Raw genomic sequence first — 21,779 nt, 5'->3', positions numbered from 1 at the left:
CCTGCATCCTCCAAACCTGCTGGGGGACACTCAGTCTGCCTTGGATTCACAGATGGGGAGAACGGGAGAGAAACAGACCAGCAAACAGCAGGTACACTGGATTGCCCTTGTCATATGGAAGGGCTGAAAATAATCCCCAGTGCAGTCTGGTAGGTGGATGGTGGCCACCTGCCTTTGCTAGTAGGTGTCTTGTGCCACCTCCAGCTCCAGAGGTGGGGGAGCATCAGCTGCCAGAGCACAGCAATGCCCTGCCCAGGAGCCAGGGGCTCCAGGAAAAGGTTGTTCCTGGGAGAGTCACACTCAGCCAGTGTGACACCACGTCCTTCTCCTCAAGCCTTGCCAAGCACTACAAGTCCTGCTGTACACTAAAGTAAGCTTCATCAGAGCAGCCTAAAACCCAATACTGTCTCCATTTCAGACGAATTTTGAAATCCACATTTACTATGAGCTGCTAAATTAGTCAAAATTAATTAAATTAGCCTCACTTACAACAAAGAGACTACACCTAACCATCCAGACATGGGGGCCTTAACATGCAATTGCTCACAATGCCATGCTCAGACCCCAGGAGATACAGCAACTTTGCCTTCAGGCTTTGCTGCCACCAAAATCAGCAGCAAAGGACCTGCTGCTGCCCTGTGGCTGAAACACAGATGCAGACCTCAGGAGCAGGGTTTGATTCACGACAACCAATTGTTACTGTGACATAAAGCAACAACACATCGAGCTCGATCCCTGCTCTCCTGCAATCAATGGAAGTTTTTCATCATTCATTTAAATGGAAACAGGATTGAGCCTGTTATCTGGCCTCCAGTGAAATAACAGAAAGGAACATAAAACAGCACACCAGGGGAATCCTTTCCTGCAAAGCACTTCATCAATCTTTCAACATCCAAAATGCCTCCAGGGACCCATTGCTAGCTTGCTGTCTCCCCCTAAATGGAGTGAGACAACTCCAGGAGTTTAGCAACACTTTATCCTGAAGACTTTCTACTATTCCTATGCATAAAAGGCACAACTGCCCCACTGCTGCTTTAAGAGGCTTCTCTGAAAACAGCCCAGAAAATGTTCCCTTTATAAAGCTCACTGAGAATCTCTGTATTACTCTCTGTATATTATTTTAAACACAAATCAAGCAGAAGTGGTTTCACGAGGTCCAGCAAAATTTTTGGTTATTTTTAGGACCATACATCACTGATACTTACATCAACTACATGTGACAGGTAATAAATGTGATTAGTAACACAATTCTGAGTAGCCACATTCCTTCTCCATGATAAGAGTTTGTTATATATTAGTATTCACATGCAAAATTATGCTTGCATACTTCTAGAACTTGCTTTATTTTCTTAATACACAAAAGTTACTGAAAATTTGGTATTGATGGAGGTCCATCAAATTTCACACACGTCACATATCAGGAATTCTCCTACTGATATTTTATTTTAATTAAAATGCAGTCAGACTCATCCACCTGAGTTCCCACCATAGGTAATTATGTATAAAATATATAAAAATAGAATCATAGAGAGGTCTTAATTACAAAATTTTTCACGTTTGTGCACAACATCTACTCCAATTTACTACATTTTACTATGGGGCAGATTAAAGACATCTTATGTAAATATGGAGGGGAGGGAGTTCTTCCTAGGGGCCCCAAATCTTAATATTCACCCCTCTTTATCCTGAAAGCATTACATCTGTGGGATGGCAAACCTCTGCACTAGTACCATTTGTTTGACTGAAGTTAAAGAAAGTCTGCTTAATTTTGTTCACAGGTGATATCTAAAGTTGAGTGCTCATAGTTGAGATTTATAGAATATTGTTTCAATACTACAAAACTATAAATTAAGAAAAAAACTTTGCTGATAATACTGTTTGTTTCATTCTGTGTGATACATTTTGGCCCACTCACTTCCATCTCTTCTGTGTAAGATTAATCTTCAAAAATCAGCAGATTGGTTAAATTGGATTGAACCATTCTTGAAAGGGTCAGCATTGACCTTTCTTGCTCAGCCCTGGTGAGAGTGGGCAGCCACTTCGAGACAGTGCTGCAGGGAAGGTGCCTTTGTCCTGGAATAACACTCTCTCCTCTTCCACCCATTCAGAACCTGAAAATGCAATTTCTTCCTGGCTTCTGGTAAGCATATAATTAACAAGATCTATAGCCAAAAAAAGAGCCACAAATGGAATAGATAACACCAGGAATCTTGGGAAAATACCTGTATATTTTGTGAATTATCACATGACAAGGAGGTGGTTTGGCATTACCTAGCCCAGTGAGTTATCCAAATATACAAGCAAATAGCTCAGGCTGGAACCACAGAAGACCTGTCGCAGAGAATAAACAGGAAAAAGAGAGCAAATCATAATGTTTGGAGAAGAGTCTGGCTCTGAAGGGTCTCTAAGGCCTTTCCCTCTCATTCCAGACTGAGGAAAAGTCAAGCAGCCAAGCTGCACTGTGCTCCCTCACTGACCTGTTTTCTCTACTTACATGGTTATCCTCTTATGAATAAAACTTTTGCAGAGCTTGGTACTGAGTGACTAAGCCACCTCTGACCAGCAGCCCCGTGCAGAGCCTGCCATGGCACAGGGTTATCCCAGTCCTACCCTGGACCCCCTGTCCAGCACCAAACCACCCAGAGGTCACGCTTCTGGGGCAATGGGAGAGGTTTAAAATGCTTTCTGCTAGAGCCAGGACAAGGTCATAGAGCTTTTGGAGGGTCGCCAAATCACGCTCACAAAAGGTGTAACAAATATCCACGACCAGCTAACTTTGGGACCATACACCTAATTCTGTGGGCTTTACTCCAGCATGCCAGGTGGACCTTCCACTATCCTTTTTATTTACAGACACAACTGTGTCCTTGGGACAGACACTCCCTTAGCATAAGCTTTTTCCCTCTGAAAGCTCCCTGATCAAAATCAAGATCTCATGCTCTGAACTGATTACAGATCTACTTTGTATCAAGCTGCTCATGATTCTTTGACCTTCAAAGATGCTCTTTTCTTGTATTCATAGAAAAGGCAAATAGGTATACAATAGGTATACAAGCAATTTACCTTATTTTTTATTTCCAGCTCCCATACGCCTCCCCCCCCCTCAATATTTTTATTGTTAATAATTAAAGTTATTTTAAACTGATCTAATCACTCTTATTGGTGTGAGAAATTGTTGACATTACTTAGTCCTAGGCTTGCTTTACTTGAGAACGAAACCTCAGCCCAGAGAATGTGGGAGATAATGCAGGAGTCATTTAGCACATCTTACTCTACTTGTTCACTGAGTCTGCCACAGGAAGTCACATTTGTGTCGTTAAACGTGACATGCAAGAAATTGCTGATGCTGATTTAAGAAACTGACAGAATACTCTCAATGTCAGCTTAAACAGCTAATGTACATCCAAAATCCTGTATACAGAGATGTGCAATCTGTGCAGTACAGATCTGTGTTAACCTCCAAATTAGAAAGCTACAAGTCATGTTCCTGCAGCATTTTAAAGTGTACTTCAAACACTAATACATTCATTTTCTAAACATTTTAATGGCTTTCACTTTAATAAATATAATGACTGGGATGCACTGAAAGTGTTTCAGTAGTAACCTGAAACAATGAACATTTCTCTCTGACCACTGGATTTAGAGAACAAAAACCTGAGAGCCCCTCTGAACACAAGACAGTCAGGCCATTTAGGCTTACACAGAGACCATAGCTGAGATCTGAGCTCGTTACAGATAAAGGCTCTCCAGCCTTCCCACCAGAGATTCACCACCAGCCCTACTCATGGCCCCACTTCTCCTCGGGAGCCTCATTTCTCCAGCACAATGTCAGTTGTACTTGTGACTTCTGGGACCCCCTGTTTCAAAGTCTACTTCCCTCTGCAACCAAAGTTGCAGCAAAGCCGGTGTCACCATCGTTCACCTTTGTCCCAGAGCCCTGAAAAACTTCCTCCAGCAATGCAGCAAGACCTCATAGTGAAAATACAGCATTTAGCCCTTGATCACACCAAAGGGCAGCCCCATGGGGGCTTTATAGCCAGAAACGTGCTTTTAGTCCTCAGCGACATGCAAATGCTTGACTCTTTTATAGCAGATATTTAAGTAGTGACAGTCACATTCTCATATATAATATGGAGATGCCACAATGACTACCTCCAGTTGTTTTCTGAGCTCTATTTCCTGGCATTCCCTGAAAAACCAGCCCATGGACCCAGTGGTCAGAAGTTCTCAATTTATACTCACTCCTGGTTGCCTGCCTGTGCAGAGAAACCTACTCAACAGTGTTGCCCTTACTCCAGTCAGCCTGAAGTGAAGCCCAGTTCCCAGAGAAGCTGCTATTTTTTGGTCTCCTGCTCAGGCTTGCAGATCTTTTGGTGCTGGAGTTTGTCTGCACTGACGGTGGGAGATAAGCCTTTTGCATCGAGCATCTGATGAAGTTGCCTAGCCATCACATTTCTCCACTGTTAAATTCTATCATATAAACAGTTTAATATTAAATAATTACAAGAAAAAAGTATGAAACCTCCTTCATAAGGAGCTCTCAAAAAGACTGACGCTGTTAAATAAAGTCATGACACACCTGCAAGACAAATACTTATTTTACAGAACAGGAAATGGAAATTCTGGTACCTACAGGGCTATTGAGAATAAGATGAACACCAATTCACTTCCGTAAGGAAGAATATTCAAAAGTTACTTTCTATTAGGAATAAGACATTAATTTTGAATTGTCCCTTACTACATTGGCATATCCAGTGGGAAATGCCTTGTCCAGTATCTGCTGCAGATACCCACAGCAGACCTATCAGCTGGAAACCAGAGAAGAGACAGTTTATGAGGCACCCAGGTTGCACAGTAAGCCAGGACTTTAGCAGATGAATTGCTAAATTTGGGAACACACACAATATCCTGGCATGACCAGAGAAACTTGCATAACCTTCTGTCACCCGTCAATGCTCTTGAGCATGGGAAAAGCGAGAAAAAATACAAAAAATTATACAGTATGCAAAACATGACTGCAGTGGAACAGATACTTCACCTGGGTCTGACTGTCAGCCCAGAAGAGCTCAGTCCTCAGCATTGCCAGCCAAGGTCTGTGAGAACCCTGACCTCTTGGTGCCTGCCACGGCACTTAAATACAGCACATCTGCCAATCAGTGCAGATTTGGGGCCAGCAGAGATGCCACAGATTGATGCCTTTGTAAGCCAGCACATCTGCTTAGTTTGTGTTGCTGAGATTTTTAAACCATGCGGTATTGTTAATTTTAACCCAACCCTCTTCTGGTAGGTTTTGCGAACTGAAGCGTAAGAATTCAAATAACTCTAAGGGGAACTCCAGTTATCAGCATCTCAGCTCAGCATGTTAAGAAATGCTTAAAGAGATCTGCTTTGCAAAAGGCACTTCACTGAGGAAGTGGTGTGATTAAGCAAAGTGCCATTGCTGCCAGGCTCTGCTCCAGGAAACTTTTCCTTCCAAGTTCCAGCAACTGACTGCTAATGGAGTCTCCTAATGGAGGAACTCCACTGCTCCATTAATGCTTTGAATCATGTAAAATTTCTTTCTGTGAAGTGGGGCTCACTTCCAGGTTTTACACACCACCTTGAAGATACACTTTGGGAGTTGCTAAAAGTAAATATCAAGTAAATGCTTAGAAGTTCCTAAAAATGAGTCAAGTAAATGGCCTGGAGAAACACCAGGAACTCAATTAGACAAAAACAGTAAAAAAGCAACTTGACTGGATCAGGTTGCTATTAATATAAACTACTTCCCTTCCCCCTTAAATTACAGAAATAAAAGCAAGAAGTATCTAATCTTGTAAAATATGAATTATGCAAAACCTGAAACTGAACTGTCAAGTGAAAATACATGACTGAGAGCTCTCACTCATGGGCCAACCATATCTGTATTTCAGGAGAACGGTATCTTAAAAAAAGGCTTTGAAAGATCATAATCATAACTAACGATCAGCAAAGACAGACTCGAAAGTGAATAGAGGAAATCAACATAAAGATCTTTCATTAAAGCTGGCATCAATTTGCCTTGGTTTCCCTTCAATCCCAGAAGAAATGTAAATAAACCTGTGACAATTCCCCTTGAGCTGATGGAGGCAGATCAGGAATGAAGAAACACTCGCTTCATCAAGTCAGCTTCTCCCTCACTACCAGGGGATGCATATTAATGTAGCATTGCCATAAAAGCTTAATTACCATTTTATACAATTATAAATTATCCTACCAGGCTATAACCAAAACACAAACCTTCTGCGTTTATCACAATGCGTGCTCTCCTTCACATCCAATCACATTAATTCTGGTCAACAAAGTCCCTGCCAACAGGCACAGCCCCCAGATACTTACGTGCCTGCCATGGAGGAGGACCTGGTCAGGCAATCCCACAGAGGTATATGCTCAAAGCCGCCACGTGTGCTCAAATCCAAACAGTCTCTTTCACCTGAGCAGAAGACAAATTTGGCAGGGAGACAAGCCAAGAGTCTCTATGAAGGCTTATAACCAAAACAGGAAAGGGAAGCGCTATTGAGAGAGCAGGAGGGCAGGAAGTAACACTTATACAGCAGGGGCGGGGAAGGGACTTTAAAGAAGAATTGTATTATTTCTTATAGCTGATTTGCTGAGCAAAAGTACAAACAATATAGATTAAGATTAGATGTGCTGTTGTTGCCTCATTGGAGCTATGGATATTACAAACTTTTCGCGCATTTTCTCAAGGCACAGGTTCGCTGTCCAAGAAAAAGCAAAAGCAAATAAAGCTCAAACCCAGAAAAAAAAAATGCTGTTATTCATTTATGGCACGGGCGTTTACACAACGCAGAACCAAACCCAGGGGCCCTGGTGGCACCAAGGGCCCTGCACCGCCTGGCAGCCAACTTGGCATCCTGCTGAGGTCCAGCTCCAGCCCAGAACTTTAACTGGCACAGCACAGTGCAAATTTTATCTCTCTCACCTACTCAGATACCTTTTGCACATCTGCTCAAGTGGAGCTGGAGCAGAGGATGCAGGGTGCAGACACCAGGTAACTTCCCAAAGCACCCCACAAACTGCAGAGCTTCTCAGCTCTTGAAGAACTGCTGGAAACACAGTCAGAAGCCATGATTTTACCATGGAGGCACACAGACTTCTCTGGGAGTCAGCATCAGAGGCTCTGAACTCTCTGCTAATGAGAGCAAAACCTGCAGAGCCCTGAGGAGACCAGTCCTCAGGAGATCACACAATTCCTGACATCCTTGCTGTGTTTTCAGAGTGCAACATACATTTGTAAAACCTTAGATCCCTGCTTAATATAGCAAAAAGAGATGTGTAAGAAATAAGCTGAATTTGCAAGGCACACCAGCTACACAAACCCTTCAGTGCAGTTTCTGCTGGCCAGCAAGGGCTGCAAACACTGCTCCACCTAAGCAGGGGAGCAGAGCGCTTTTCACCTTCACTGTTTTTCCTGTTACAAGAGATCACTGTCATGGTCCAACTGAAAGACCTACAGAAAGTACTCCTGAAATGGCACCTAGTGAAAACATGGGTGTCAAAATCTGGCTTCTCTCACAGCTGGTAGTACATCGCCTGTTCAGTTGCTGCTTCCAGTTCCTCTGCAGAAAATCTCTGTATGACTGCAGAGTTTCAGGTTTCCGATAGGGGAGTTTAAAAGCCAACAAGAATTAAAGTTCTCACTGACATTTAAGCACAGCTTTTTCTGTAGTGCTTTTGTTTTTCTCTCTTTTTATTTCTTTCTGTTTATGAAGCACTTTATTATCACTTGGGATTTCAATTTGGCTGCATTTTCCTGATACTACATCCTTTTGCTTTGAGATCTGTGTGGATGTTGGGCACTACCTTGTTTCACTCAAAAAATCGCGCTTTTCATGAATTTAAAATTTTTCAAGTGGCAGTTCCTCTGTATAGCTCATGTGTTGCTTAGACAATAATTGTAGAGTTAGTGCAAATAGTACTTTACTGCATGTATTAGAAAAGGACATAACCTGAAAAATGCATCTCCAAGTATGTACAGACACAAATCACTAATGGCCCAGATCAGCCACGCTGGCTCCACTGTTCCAGGCAGAAGGATGCAGGAAGATGAACTAAGCAAAGACCTGAGGAGCCTTTTAATTTCTCTGATGTGTCTGATGTAGATATGGTCACTGATTTGGGGGAAAGGAGACAGCATTTATGAGGTAGAATAGTTTCCCTGTTAAACCAAGAAGATATTACCCTCCTTACGCACAAATATCAGCTGCAATAATATCAGCTAGAAAACTCTGGTTTTAAAGATTTGGTTCTCCTGAACAAACACCTTTGAGCACACCTGGAAACTCCCAACCTCCCCCCTCCTGCTAGCACTGTGCATGCTGAAGGCACAGCAGAGAGCAGGTCACTACTGACACATCCAGTGTCACCCTAGGAAACAGTGACAGTGAGTAGGACAAAGCCCAGGGCTGCCTTTCTATGCCCCTGTCATAAGCCAAATTAATTTCACTAAGCACCACAGCATACATTCCAGCAGAAGTGCCTCTAATCACCTCTTTGCATTGCTAAAATGCCTCCATGGCCCTGGACTAGAAAGGGAGCACTTAAAAGGACACAGCACTCTGTGACAAATGACACATAAGACCGAGTAGCTGACTTCTATCCAGTCCTCACAAAGAACCATATGCTGGATAAACAGATTATTTCAGTCATGTGTTGAGATCTGTGTGAGCAGATCAGGATTCCTAAACACAGAAGTGAGGCTTTAGTTGCAATTAAGTGAATATTCCCATAGGTTTGCAAGCAGCACGTCTGCTGGCCATATACTCAGCTTTCATGTTCCAAACACTCCCAAGTCTTGGATTTGCTTTCTTTTGGAGAGTTATATGACCAGATGAATCGTGATTTGTATAAGACAATAATGTTACGTATTTTTAATCCTTAGAGCTACAGGCTGAGCCAGAAAGGTGAGTGCCTCAGCCTCAAAATGACTCATCTCCAAGCACAAAATCCAGGCTATTTTTAAGAATGAAGTGAAGCACTGTAGAATGTGTTGCTTATACTATTTAAAAAATAAGAGTCACAATCATAATATAAACTGTACCCAATTAAGAGTTATTTGAAGGTAAACATGATTAAAATATTTTTTTTCTTAATAAGCATGTTTCGGACCTTCCAAATAACTATTTATACTTATATTTCTGTTGGGTTTAGTTCTGTGTTATCCTCAAAAAGGCAATATGTTATATTGCACAAATTTCAAAATTTGCATATGGCAAGTCTTTCATGTAACGATTTCATGATTAAGAAATCTGGAAGTTCCTACTGAAACGGTACACTCAAATTTCATAAACTACAAGCCAGTTTCATGAATATATGCACAAATGATATGCAACAGCATATAAAATATGCAGTTATATATTCAGATTTGTAAATCTAATTTTACAGCTGTTAATAGTCTTTGAATGTAAGACATTTCCTCATACACTGAGATTTGCAAGTATTAAACATGCTGATGAGGCAAAAAAAATTCCTTGTCCTCAGAAAGTTTAACCCTCTGTGTTAATATATGCTCTTGCTCTCTCAAATCACTGTTTTTTCCCATGCTCCCCACTCATTTGAAAGCAGCACGAGAGAAACCAGACTTTAACTATTAGCAGAGTTAAAAATGTGCAGTGAGGTGAGATACCAGCTGCCACTTTCAACAGCAAAACAATTGATCCTGCACTGAGCATATTTTACAAATCAGTCTTTTTGGGGATATTAATTTAGGATGCAACCCCATCACTGCTGAAGTGCAAGGAAGTCTTTCCATGGACTTAAGAGGGAGTAGATTTAGCCCTTTTTATAGATCCACTCAAGTACTGATAAATAAACATATGGCAGGGAAAAAAAATCTTTTAAAGGCCACGAGTTATGCAGGATTTGGGAAGCCCTATTTTTTCCTTCTGGGAAGCCCCTGGCTCTCAAGTCATGCATTGCCCTTTGCTAAGATGATTTCGTGTCACCCTCACTCCACAGAGGGAACAGCCAGGACTCACCTGCTTCCAGGGGGATGTCTGGGCTGATGCAAACAGCTTAGGTATTGCCTTAAGGAAATAACCATGTTGCAAAGAATTAACTCCGTGGCTGCCTTCAATTTTCCTCTCTATAAACTGTGATGAGCAGTGGGCAGTAAGCCCAGACCCCACGGTAAGCAGCATGGAACAAGTTACAGACCATATGGAGAGAAGTAAACTGCCACTTCATACACAGGGTATCTATAATGCTTTTTTGCTTGAGTCAGCTAATTGCACATCCGCAAATCAGCACATTTATAACAAATGGAGCATTATGATATCATGGGAAATCTATTGAATATGATCAAAGTCTGCCAGGAAAAGTTCCCCTGAAATTATGAAAGTACTTAAGAGTCCTGAGTGCCGGGGACATTTTACAGTCCTTATTAAACAAACATTCTCCCATTGTTTCATGGCAACTGGTGGTACCAAGGGCTGTATCTTCCAAGGCTCCATGTCAGCAGTCTCACTGCAGCACGGGCATCTCCCTGCTGCAGGCAGAAGGCACCTCTGTGTGCCTATAGTTAGAACCAGCTCCACCACCCAGATCTGCTCTAGTGCAGCCAAAGAACAGCTACTGCTCCCAGCAGTACCTCAGCCCAGGTATACCATCTCCTTTCTTTTCCAGAAGCTGAGATTTACAGTGTTGCAAACTCCCTTCTGTACTGCAGATTTTAAGGGGTGTGCTAAGCTTTTCCACATAACTTTTTTTTATGTTAAAGTTTAGCAATGCCCTTGATCTAAAGATTCATTAGAGATAGTCTGAGTGTAAATATAAACTTACTTGGGGTATCAGCTGAAAAACATTCTCATATTTATGTCACCAAGCACATGCTATCTCCTAGTATTGCTCCACAGCTGATGTATTTTCACCTTCAGCTTGCATTTTTTCTTAAACTTTAGTAAACATGATGAGTGGCTTCAGCAGCTGTTGGCAATGGTCCTTTCAACTGCCTACATTATTTTTTTGTAGCTCTTGATTTATGGGGTGGCCATGTAATTTTCTGGGGTTTGTATTTGAACAAGAAATGCCAACTTCACAATAGTCCCAAAGGAAGACCAGGAGCTTCTCACTCAAAACTAGCTCTGCCTCAGTTCTGGTACTTCCCTTAGCTATTTAATGCTATCCACCAGTAAGAAATGCAATTCAAGCATGGTGTTTTACTGAACAGATGAGATACTTGTATCATGAGACACCCCTATCACACGTGGTTGGCACCATAAGCCCTGGAAGGGTTTCTGTCACAAGCCTTTCAGAGGCACAGGGGTGGGTGAGGTACAGCCTAGCAGGTGTGAACATAAGGAGAGGTTTTCTGATGTAAGGGATGCTGGAGTAAAAAAAAGCATGTAAACACAGGCCAAGAGACTGGAGGGGAAGCAGGTGCCCAAAAAACTATCAGAAATCACACAAATCTGTATTTTTATCACTTGCAGTTCTCTAAAGGCACATGACTATCTGATGTTCAGGTCATATATTTGATATTCATTGGGAAAGCACTTTTCAAGACAGCAACCCCATCCCTAAAAAGTTAGGGCTCAAAGTGAAGGCTGTGCAGGCTCTAGAAGGCTAGGTTCACACCAAGATGAAGAATGCCTGGCCTTGTTTCTAGCCTTGTTTCTGATATTTATGTTTCCTGGAATAGGACAGGTTGGAAATAATAGCTGACTTATAGGCACAGGGAAACTTCAGCTTGCAGAAGGATCCCTGAAGGTGGAATGGGTACAGTCAGCAGTTTTTCATGTCAATTCACTGCACCTTTCACTGCCATGTAACACGAGGCGCACACATGCAGGGAAGCTCTGTCCTTTAAAAGTATCCATATTCCTTCCACATTTTTTCCATGTCTTAGAATAATGCCTTATAGCATTTAACAGGATACTGAGGTAGTTTTGCATGAATCAATACTTGCTTTATCCTTGCTGAAGTTGGTGGCAAAATTCCGATTAGCAATTAGCCATTCCAGCTGCAGCAGCAATTTATCTTTTATATCATCTATGTCATCAGTTAGGCAGTAGAACAAGGTAAATTATACTGGTCTGTTGAAGCCCCATCTTAAATCCAGTGTTTGCAGTGATGGACAATGAATGTGGCCCTGATATTTGCAGATATACTTTGGCTGGGAAAAATAACAAATCATTGCTGGGCCCAAACAATAAGCTGCACAACTGAGTCACAGTGTCAATTTAGATTAAGTATCTTTAGTCTGATAAAAAGTGAACATTGCAGATCTGACTGATTGCAGTGTTCCCTCATGGAAAAGGTGAAACCCTCTTCAAGGTGGGCATAAAACAGCACCAAGTGTCAATTAACTCTACGCAAAAATCCATATTAATTGTGGCAATCAGGAAGGTGGGAGGATGTCTCCTAAATTTCACAAGAATAATTTCCAGATTATTTTAGTAAAAATAAACACAAGGACAGGTAGCAAATGGAGATGTGTAGTATGGAAATCCTTCTTCCAAAACTACTGACAACACTTATTAAAACAAGCCCCTTCTTTTCCCCCTTTCTCTCCTTCAATTATTTATTGGCAAAGATTTTTCCCATTGCCTGGCTGATAAAAAGATTTTCTGAGTGCCAGAACTGAAACAGGATTCCTGAGCACATTTGTGCACCAGACTTGTTTGTGCACAGTGTTTGTCAAATAATAGCAAAAGTATTCTTGGTTTACCAGGATTTTATCCGTTTTCTCCTAGCAACCTTCCTCCCTTATCTTGTCTAAAATTATTTTCTTGACTGTGTTATGTCCTCTGTGACTTTCCCATCACCATGCAGAGATACCACAAAGTGCCACTTCTCAGGAGTTGGGCACCTACTAACCAGGTGCAAGTCGGCAGCGAATTGCTGCTCAACCTCACTGTGCCCTGCCTTCACCTCACACAGGACACCAGACTGAAACCCTCTCCTCCCCATCCACTTGGTGAGTGCCAGAAACCAGCGACTTTCATTCCCCACTCAAACTAGGCTGACACTTCTGAATCTTCTGGCCAGCTACTGGGAAGGTGGTAGAGAGAAGGAAGAGGATGGGCAGACAGAGAAGTGAAGCAACTGCATAAAACTTATTTTCTTAGAAGAGGAAACCAAAGACAGGTCAGTAGGGAGGGTCTCCCAAAGAATTGTTGCTCACCTCGACTGGTACCCTCACCAGTTTGTCTACCTGATGACCACCAAACCCTCCACAATGGCATGCACAGTTCCTTTCAAAATCAGCATCAGAATTATAGACTTTTTCCAAAAGTACACCTGGCATTTTTTTATCTAAAACATGTAGGGGTTTTGTCAGCCCTTCAGATTTGTCAAAAGATAACCCTTCCATCCAAAGCTTAACAAAAAACTTTAGTCCTTGAGCCATTACACAGAGTGGGAGTGTTCAACAGCCTCTGTCTGTGTCAAGACGTGCTTTTCATAATAATACCCTGGCTTTATTATAACAGGACTGAAATCTTTAAAACTGTCTTTTTGCATTACTGGTACGATGTTTTGGGGAAAAATTTAAAAGAGAAATTAAAATCCCTCACAAGTTGACAAATTACAGAAAGGTCAGGTAAGGGAAAGGATACAGAGAAGGGGAAAAGTTTCAGTAGTAACTCAGCCCGCTGTTTCTTCTAATGGCTTTTTGAACCTTCTACAGCTCTACCATCTCCCAAGACCACAAATTCAAACTGAGGTAAGGTCGTGGAGGATTTCTAGGGAGTAAGATAACACCTGCAGTGCATCTTCCATTGGACCAGTGTTAAGGCAGCCCAGCCTCAATAGCAATGCTAACAACTACAGCCAAGTGGGATCAAAAGGCAAATTCAAGTACATCAACCATTATTTCTCAGACCCAACAAGAATATGGAAAGCAACCTTCAAAGCCACATTATGATTAAATTATTAATTTAAAAACCCCAAAACAGCACAAGAGTTTTGAAAGATTTAATAAATTGCCATAGCCTTGGAAGTCTTGCCCTACATCATGCTCTGGCTTCTCCCTAGGCCCCAAAGGGCTCATCAAAATCAAGAGCAATACAGAACCCTTCAGTCAGTTCACAGCAGTATCCCTCACAGTGAACTTTATAACTGGTGTGTTATCAGCTGAGCAATGTTGCAGTATTATTTGGTCTGCTGAAACCAACTCCCCAAAGTGCAAACAGAATAGAAACCAGGCAAAGCTCTCAACTGTCTCTTGGGCTGCACACTCAGTTTAGGCAGCTGCAGCTCAGTGGATAAAGCACTGACCTCCAAGAGCCTCAGTCAAATCCAGCTCATGCTCCCGTGAAGGGCTCTGGAACTGGGTTAGGGAGCATAAGCTTCAAAAAACCATTTTCCTTAGAACTGACTGCATTTTTTGCCATGAACATTTCTTCAATATTTCTGCCTTTGTTGCCTGTCTCATCTCTTTCTGCTTGGGCTTACTGGCTTCTAACACCAAGACCATGGTCCTTATTCACTTGATAATACCACCACAGCTGAAAATCAGACCATGGATTTGGGAAGCACTCCCCTGAAATACATGATAAGCGAAAATAGAACTTCCCTGCCCCACACTGATGGTAATGTGGCCTACACAGGGAATGGTTTCCAGCTCCCAGCTTGGTGTTACATAGCCAGTGGACTCTTTATCATTTGCCTGGTTTTCCATCCCTCCCCACATATTTTCTGGATAGAGTTGTTTTGCTCTTCAGTACTCATCCCACCTACCACAGAATGAGAGAACAGAGAAAATAGGATAAAGCAAGAGCTATGAAATGATGTGCCAACACAGCCAGATACCTCGTTCTTCTTGGTTTTTCACTTCCACTGACACTTAGAGTTAGGTTCACACCATTTAAACATGAGAATAAGAATAAAACATGCTGATAAAGAGGTTTTCTATATTTTCTTTCTATGCAGGCTCTCTTGGTCTGTGCCATGCCTGAGGCACTGTGCACACTGTTGTCACGCTTAGTGCCCAGCTCTGATTTTGGAGTCTCAAGGCACTGCAATTTTTAATAGAACCCCTCCAGAAAACAGGCAGAATACTTCTCATTCTGCAGCATGCACATCCACAGTCACCAAACTGGCTCTAGGACCCAACACTCCCTGCTACATCAGTGTCACACTTGCTGTGTTAGCTGATGCTGAGTCAACTAAATAGCCTCTGGAGGAGCATAAGGTTCAGAAAAGATAGGGGCTTGTTGCAAATTCCATTTTACTGGTGTATTTCATTCTATTCTATTCTATTTGCACCTATTCAAGACAGTTTTGGGGATCAGTATTTTCAAACTTAGCATCACCACAGGGTGATCTCAGTCAGATGCCAAAAAGAAGACTCATGCTTTAAATGTGTCTGTGTTTCTCTTAGGCCTCAGACATTATGCAAGATGGAGTTCAGTGGATGGAGCCCCCTTGTCCTGGGCAGCAGAAACCATGGGCAGAGCTCTGCCCATGGCTGGAAGCAGCATGGTACCTTCCTTGCAGTGTGGTACCTTCCTTGCAGTGTGGTACCTTCCTTGCCACAGCAGCACTTGCAGGTCCAAAGAGGGGAGGCAGATCATGGTTTTATCAGAAGCAATTAATAGTGGAGTCTTGTTTAACTGGTTGCATTACCATACAGAGGAAAAGGGAGTGTGATGCAGACCCTTGGAGGGCTCTTGGGAGCCTCCTCTGCTGGAATGGAAACTTTCTGAAACCAGAGGATGAGGGCAGAGTCCCTCTGTAGAGCCATGACACTAAAGAGCCAGGAAGCAGAGGGCTGCCTGAATGACTGGAGAGGGGGTTGATTCTGGAATGAATGAGAGGGGGTTTGTAGACTTAGATTAGATTTTCCTTCACTTTTTCATCTGTACATTTTATAAACACTTGCAATTCTATCATCCACTTCAGTTGTTACAAATAAGTACCTTCACTTACATTTTGACATAACCCAGCTTGAGACAAGGTTAGTTTCCAGGTGCCACGCTAATATTACAGTGCTCCTCAAGCTAAATTACAGCTCTGTTTATAACTGTGAAGCTTTAATGAGCACCCAGCTCATTATAATAAAGCATAACACAGCGTGCAATGAAGTGTGCCTTCAGAGACACTGCGTGGAGCTGTGTGAGAGCCAGCACTGCAGGGTGAGGAGAGAGAGGAATGCTTCCTGCTGAGCAGGGTTACCAGCAAATACCAGGGTACAGCCAGCGTGGCTGACAGCGTATCTTCAGTGTGAAACCTGTGGAGATTCAGGTTTCCAAAACAGCAGAGCTCCCCGCTCATTCCTAAAGCCAACTTGGTGGCCATCCGTGACCCTCTCTGTGCCTCCTTTGTTCAGGGGAACAGAGAGCATCAACTTGACCAAGAGTCAGGGCAGCCCTCAGGAAATACTTGTACCAAGTCAATAGCAGCCAAACTATTATGCAAACTAAGAAACTTATATTTATGTATGATCTTCATATTAAACTGTTTTATGTACACACAACAGTCAAAATTATTTCATGCTTTTCATCTGCAATGTTATGGTGCACATTTAAGGACATTCTTATTCTGGAGAAGAAAAGAGGAAATAGTATGCCTTAGTCTTTCAGTTTATATTCAGTATGAAGTGGAAAAACTAATTGAAAGTCATTAATTCATAGGTCTGTGATGCAGTAATGAAAACAAATTAAGCCTAAGTCCGTTATTTCAGTTTCATTTGGTTTTCAGCAATAAGACTGGGATTTCTAAATATATGTTAGGTAACACTCTAAAATCCAACAGAGACTTGGCACCTGGTATCTTGTATCTGAGCTTCATTATAGGAGCAGTGTTTATGTTGGATGTGTGTTGGATGGTTTAATTCCAGCCTACTGAAGAGCAGCCTCCAGGTCATAGATCTGCTGCAGCTAATTTGGCAGAAGCAGCACTGTCTCTTCAGAGAAGGACAACATAAATCTGCAAACACAGCTTCTGTCTGGGGTAATGAACAGCTTTAATTTCCTGCAGAATGACAGTCACTGAGCAAATGTAAAAAAAAAACCCAAACCAACCAACCAACCAATAAAAATAAAATAAAAAAAAAAAAAAAACAACCAACCAAACAAACAAAAAAAAACCCAAAACAAAACAAAAAAAAAACCCAAAAAAAACCCCACCCAACCCAAAGAGCCATGGTAGTAAAGCACAGATCCTCCAACACAAAATCTCCAGAGCTTCATCTCCCCTGAGATGTCAGTGCTGTGCTGAGGGCACAGCAGAAAGAGAGAAGAGACTTTTTTCTCTGCAACACTGCAAGCATTTTCAGCCATTTCAGGTTTCCACCTACCAACTAAATGTGATGAACCTTCTCCCCTCTAGTTAAAAGCATGTTTCAGCACCTTGCAGGGGTGTTCAGGAGGTGGTTTCATTTCCCAGATAACCCTGGGAGAGGCAAAGCAGTTGAGCAGTGCTTTTGGCAGGCAGCAGTGGGAAGGCAGCAGGCAGAGCCCTCCACATCATTCTGTTGCGGAGGAAGCAGAATATTCCAGCCCATACCCCAGGGACCAATTACAGGCAGTTCCTTGGACAGGGCAGCCCCAGACAAACAAGAGATGCCCACCAGTGCCCACCAGTGCCACAAGGCTTTGGGCATGCTGTGTGCTCAGGGTGGGTTCAAGGATGGGTGATGGAACACTGCTCTTTATGCTCTCCATGTGCTTCAGGTTTGCTGGAGGGCAGAGGCAATGAATATTTCATCTGTAAGGAGTCAGTGACACCACCCTGGTCTGTCAGTTGACGCATGGCATTGTAGGGAAATGGGCAGGAGAAAGGAAGAACAAGTGGCTATGCCATATGCTAACGAGAACAAAAGACAGAGAAACAACACCCAAAGCTTTTCCTGTCCATCTTTGCTTGGCACTATTCTTCAACATGCTCGTCTCTGAGGAGGAAAGATTGCTGTGATCTCCTCTCTACTGCTGGCACTCTCCTTCCAGAGAAACAACTAGCTGAATTAAAGCATATACAGTAGCTCATGCCAGTGTTAGCTTATTTGACTATTAATTACTCTAAGGAAATATCCTGCTGTTCTGAAATCTGAGAATTTCCACTGGAGACTCACCACAAAAACCATATCCACAAAAACTCAAGATCACAGAGATAAAAAATGTTACATATAAAAAAATCAGTTAATTAAAATATATTTAAACAAAATTTATTTTTTTTTAAAAATTAAAATAAAAATGTTAAGCTCATAGTCTATTTTTAAATATTTTTCTATGTATTTCCATAAGGTAATTTCAGTTTTGTGAGATGCATATTGCATTGGAAGAGATGCAATCAAAGACATCAGAAAAACAAATGGGATGATCTGTAAATACCAATCATATTTTTCGAATATTCAAGACAGACAACACTATTTTCTTGATCTAAACTGGAAGATTTATCATTATGCTAAAATTATGCTAAATCCTAATTAAAAACGAATCAAAAGAGACAAAACCGAACTGGTGCCTCCAGCAGAGAACCCAAACAAGGACGATGGCAATTTTTCTTTGCATCAGTTTTAAGGGATAACACTGTATTTCTCTACTTTTATAACCTTCTACAACTTACAGTACTATTATAATTTAAACTCTCTGGAAGCCTACACTTGTGTTTGAATAAAACTAAAGCAATGCGCTCTGGCACACAGGCCAGACCTGCAGCCAGCTGGGATTGCTGGGGCAGGTTTGCTTTGCAGCTCAGGCAGAGGCTGAATCAGTGGAGGGACAATCTCTTCTGTGTATTTCCCTTTCTGCAGTCAGCAAAAATGCCCCTCTCTGAAAACAGCGTTTGTAGGTTGCCACAGGATAAAACAAACCTCAGAAACATAAATCAAGCTTAACAAAGGAGCTTCTTCTTAACATGGCTAATGGCTCGGGTTCCTCCACAGACAAAGACACTGTTTGACCTACTGCTCTAATTAGAGGAGTAGTGATGTTGACATTTGTGTTGTATAAAGCAGACATGCTAACTGCCAGAGGGAAAGCTGTCAGTGCCTCTAAAGATCACAGCATTCATGCCATGCACGATTCAGCCTTTAAATATTCAAATAATCAATTCAATGCTTAACTTCTTTTACTGATAGTAAGAAACAACTCCTAGATCAGAAAAAACCAAACCAAACCAAAACCCACCAAAAACCAACCCCAACTTCAATCAGTATTAATCTTGAAAGATTAACAGGCAATACATGAATAAGTTTTATTCTGCCAAGTATAGTGTTTCCTTTCAGGTTTATATAATCCAGTTTTGTCATGAAGAAACACAAGCAATTTATCCTCTCTGGGCTTTTCACTTACTATTAAAATAATACCAAGCACCAGAGACTGAGGTTTGTACATTCATATGTGTCAGGTTCACCAAAGCAGAAAAACAGATACCACTGCTCATTTATAAATACATGAAATGTGTTTTAATTTAACTCTGATCTATTGCATCCCATTCCCTTGACATGAGATGCACCATTGCAAGACAGGCAGTTCATGTCTTAAGATCAGAATTCCTGCAGTAAATCTCTCTGTGAGCACCCAAACACCCCAGAATGACAGTGAGCCTGTAGTGCTGCAGCTCAATTAGCTCCAAACCCCTCCCAGATTTTTTTCCCCAAGATGATGTTGATGCTCCCAAGTCCACTTTTACTCAAGGTGAAGTTGAACACAACGTATGACAGACTGACAAAAGGTTTTGTACTGCAGCCCAAAACCAAAGTTTTCCACTCTCACCACCTCTCCCCCAAGGAAAGGAGTCTACAGGCACAGAGATGGAGAGAGGCTCAGCATCATTCGTCACATCCCCCAACATGACACTGGCTTGACAGAACCCATCCTTGACACTTTTAGAGCCTGTTTTGTAATTAATTTCTGTAAGTGGATAATTGACTCATTAAGCTGAATTAGAGCAATATGATAATGCACAAACCAAAAATGCAACTATTATTTATCTCGTTGCTCAGTCCAGCCTTCAAAGCCACTTCAATACAATTGCTACTGCCAATGACTTCTGAAGGAAACAATTTAACATGGCAGTCATGTCCAAGCTTTAAAAAAGTTAAGAAAAAAGACATTTACAATGGTATACATTTTGTTTATACATAGACTGCACAAAATGCTTCCCATTCCTTTCTTAATGCTTTTAATTTTTTCCCCAGCTTTTTAAGACTGTTCCACTTTCCTTTTCATGACATCCCATGTGGCCAGTATTGCTCTAAGGGAAGGCACATGTGATCATCCCTCTTCCTCATACAGCTCCAAACAGCACAAGGACATTTATATATATATATGTGTGTGTGTGTGTGTGTGTGAAAGGTAACAAGATGAACTTAGAATTTATTATGGTGAAGGGATCTGTGAGCCTCCAAATGTGCTTGGAGGGTAGGTTATGATGAGACACTTCTGAGCAGCAGCAATGTTTTGGGTTGCTTCAGTACAGTAGAATCTATAACTTCTCTTTTGATAATCCAGAAAAATCAAGCTTGAAATGACTCTTGTATAAGAAGATAAGGAAACAGAGCCACAGCATACTATCCCAGCAGGGGAGGAGGGAAAGTTAACTTCATGTCATTCACTCTTCACTGCACAACTGCTGCTGTTCCCCATCGATCTCCACAGTAATTACAAGTAGCCACAGAAAGCCATTTCCAGTGCCAGGACAGTGCTTACCAGAAGCAGTTTTGCTGTTTACAACACTTTAGGGAAAAAGATGAAGGCATGCAGAGAAAGGAAAGAGATTCTTCCCCCTCAAATTTGTTTTATATTGACAGAAATCCATTGATTTTGTAGGAGGTTTTTTTCCTTATTTGCAAGGACAAATTCTACTCCATTCTGTGAAATTCCCTGCTCCAAAAATCAGACTACTTAAGCATAATTTTGGGGCTCTAGAGGGAGATTCAACAAACACCAGGGCATAGGGTAGACATAAACATGACAGCAACAGGACACGGGGCCACAGCAGAGGGTTTGCATCTGGCTGGGCAAGCAAACAGAGCCAAGGTGGGTGACACAGCAGGTACACTGGCACTAAAGTGACCCCAATGGGTGAGGTCAGAAATGCAAAACTCCTGCTGTCCATGGAGTGACTCCTCTGCTCTCAGAGAAAGGTCTCCTAAAGAACAGAGCTGAGACCATAACTTTGGAGAAGGGGACAAAAGTAACAATAATTTTGGAGCCAAAAGAGAGAACGTTTGGGTGGAAAGCTTGTAGATGAATACTGCAGTAGAGATTTTAAGTATGATGTTGACACCTTCCCTGAACATTTTAGGAATCACCCTGTGAAAGGACAGAATCAGCCCACGTAATGCTCCCATGCACTGCCCACTCTGGACATTTAGACATTCTGGTGGTGTCTGAGACCCACCTGCCACATGTCACCAGTCACATCTCTCACAGGCTCAGCAGGCTCAGCACCAGCAAGGAAAGAAACACGCCAGAGTAATCCTAGAACATTTGCAGCTCCTGTTGGATCTAGAACACACTATGGAGAAAGGAAATAAACACTATTCCAGCACTGCAGTGAGCAATTGCACAACTAAGTGTTATAGTTACAACACCTGAGGGGATAGTGTTCTACACATCCCTGAAGGGACAAACCAACACGTGGAAGAATACAGGGAGGAATCAGCCCCTTTTTCAATAGGAGCTTCAACAGAATGACACCTTAGTGAGAAAGCTTTGGAGATTCATTGAACAAATCTCTGTACTCTCTGTTTGCTGTTTATTTGTTCAGCATGTGATTGGCACACAATTTCCAGGCATTACTACAAAGCAATTAATTTCTCTAGACAATAGGAGGGAGCAGTAGGTTTCTCC

The 21,779-nt window shown here is 42.0% G+C and overlaps 1 protein-coding gene across 4 annotated transcripts in view; it reads right to left on the bottom strand.

Moving 5' to 3' along the window:
• Positions 1-6,487, bottom strand: part of EVL (Enah/Vasp-like) — a 77,315-nt gene extending 70,828 nt beyond the window's left edge. For all 4 annotated transcript variants that reach the window (XM_041400099.1, XM_041400108.1, XM_041400120.1 and 1 more), the window contains exon 1: positions 6,358-6,487. In XM_041400099.1, coding sequence (XP_041256033.1) covers positions 6,358-6,368 — 11 coding nt within the window. In that variant the 5' untranslated portion in view covers positions 6,369-6,487. The remainder of the gene's footprint in view (positions 1-6,357) is intronic.
• Between the last annotated feature and the right edge of the window lie 15,292 nt (positions 6,488-21,779).

This window comes from Onychostruthus taczanowskii, unplaced genomic scaffold (genome assembly GCF_017590055.1).
Source record: "Onychostruthus taczanowskii isolate IOZ18803 unplaced genomic scaffold, ASM1759005v1 scaffold1, whole genome shotgun sequence".
Classification (NCBI taxonomy): domain Eukaryota; kingdom Metazoa; phylum Chordata; class Aves; order Passeriformes; family Passeridae; genus Onychostruthus; species Onychostruthus taczanowskii.
Note: the sequence above shows the minus strand (reverse complement) of the source record. Positions and strands in the feature narration are given on the sequence as shown.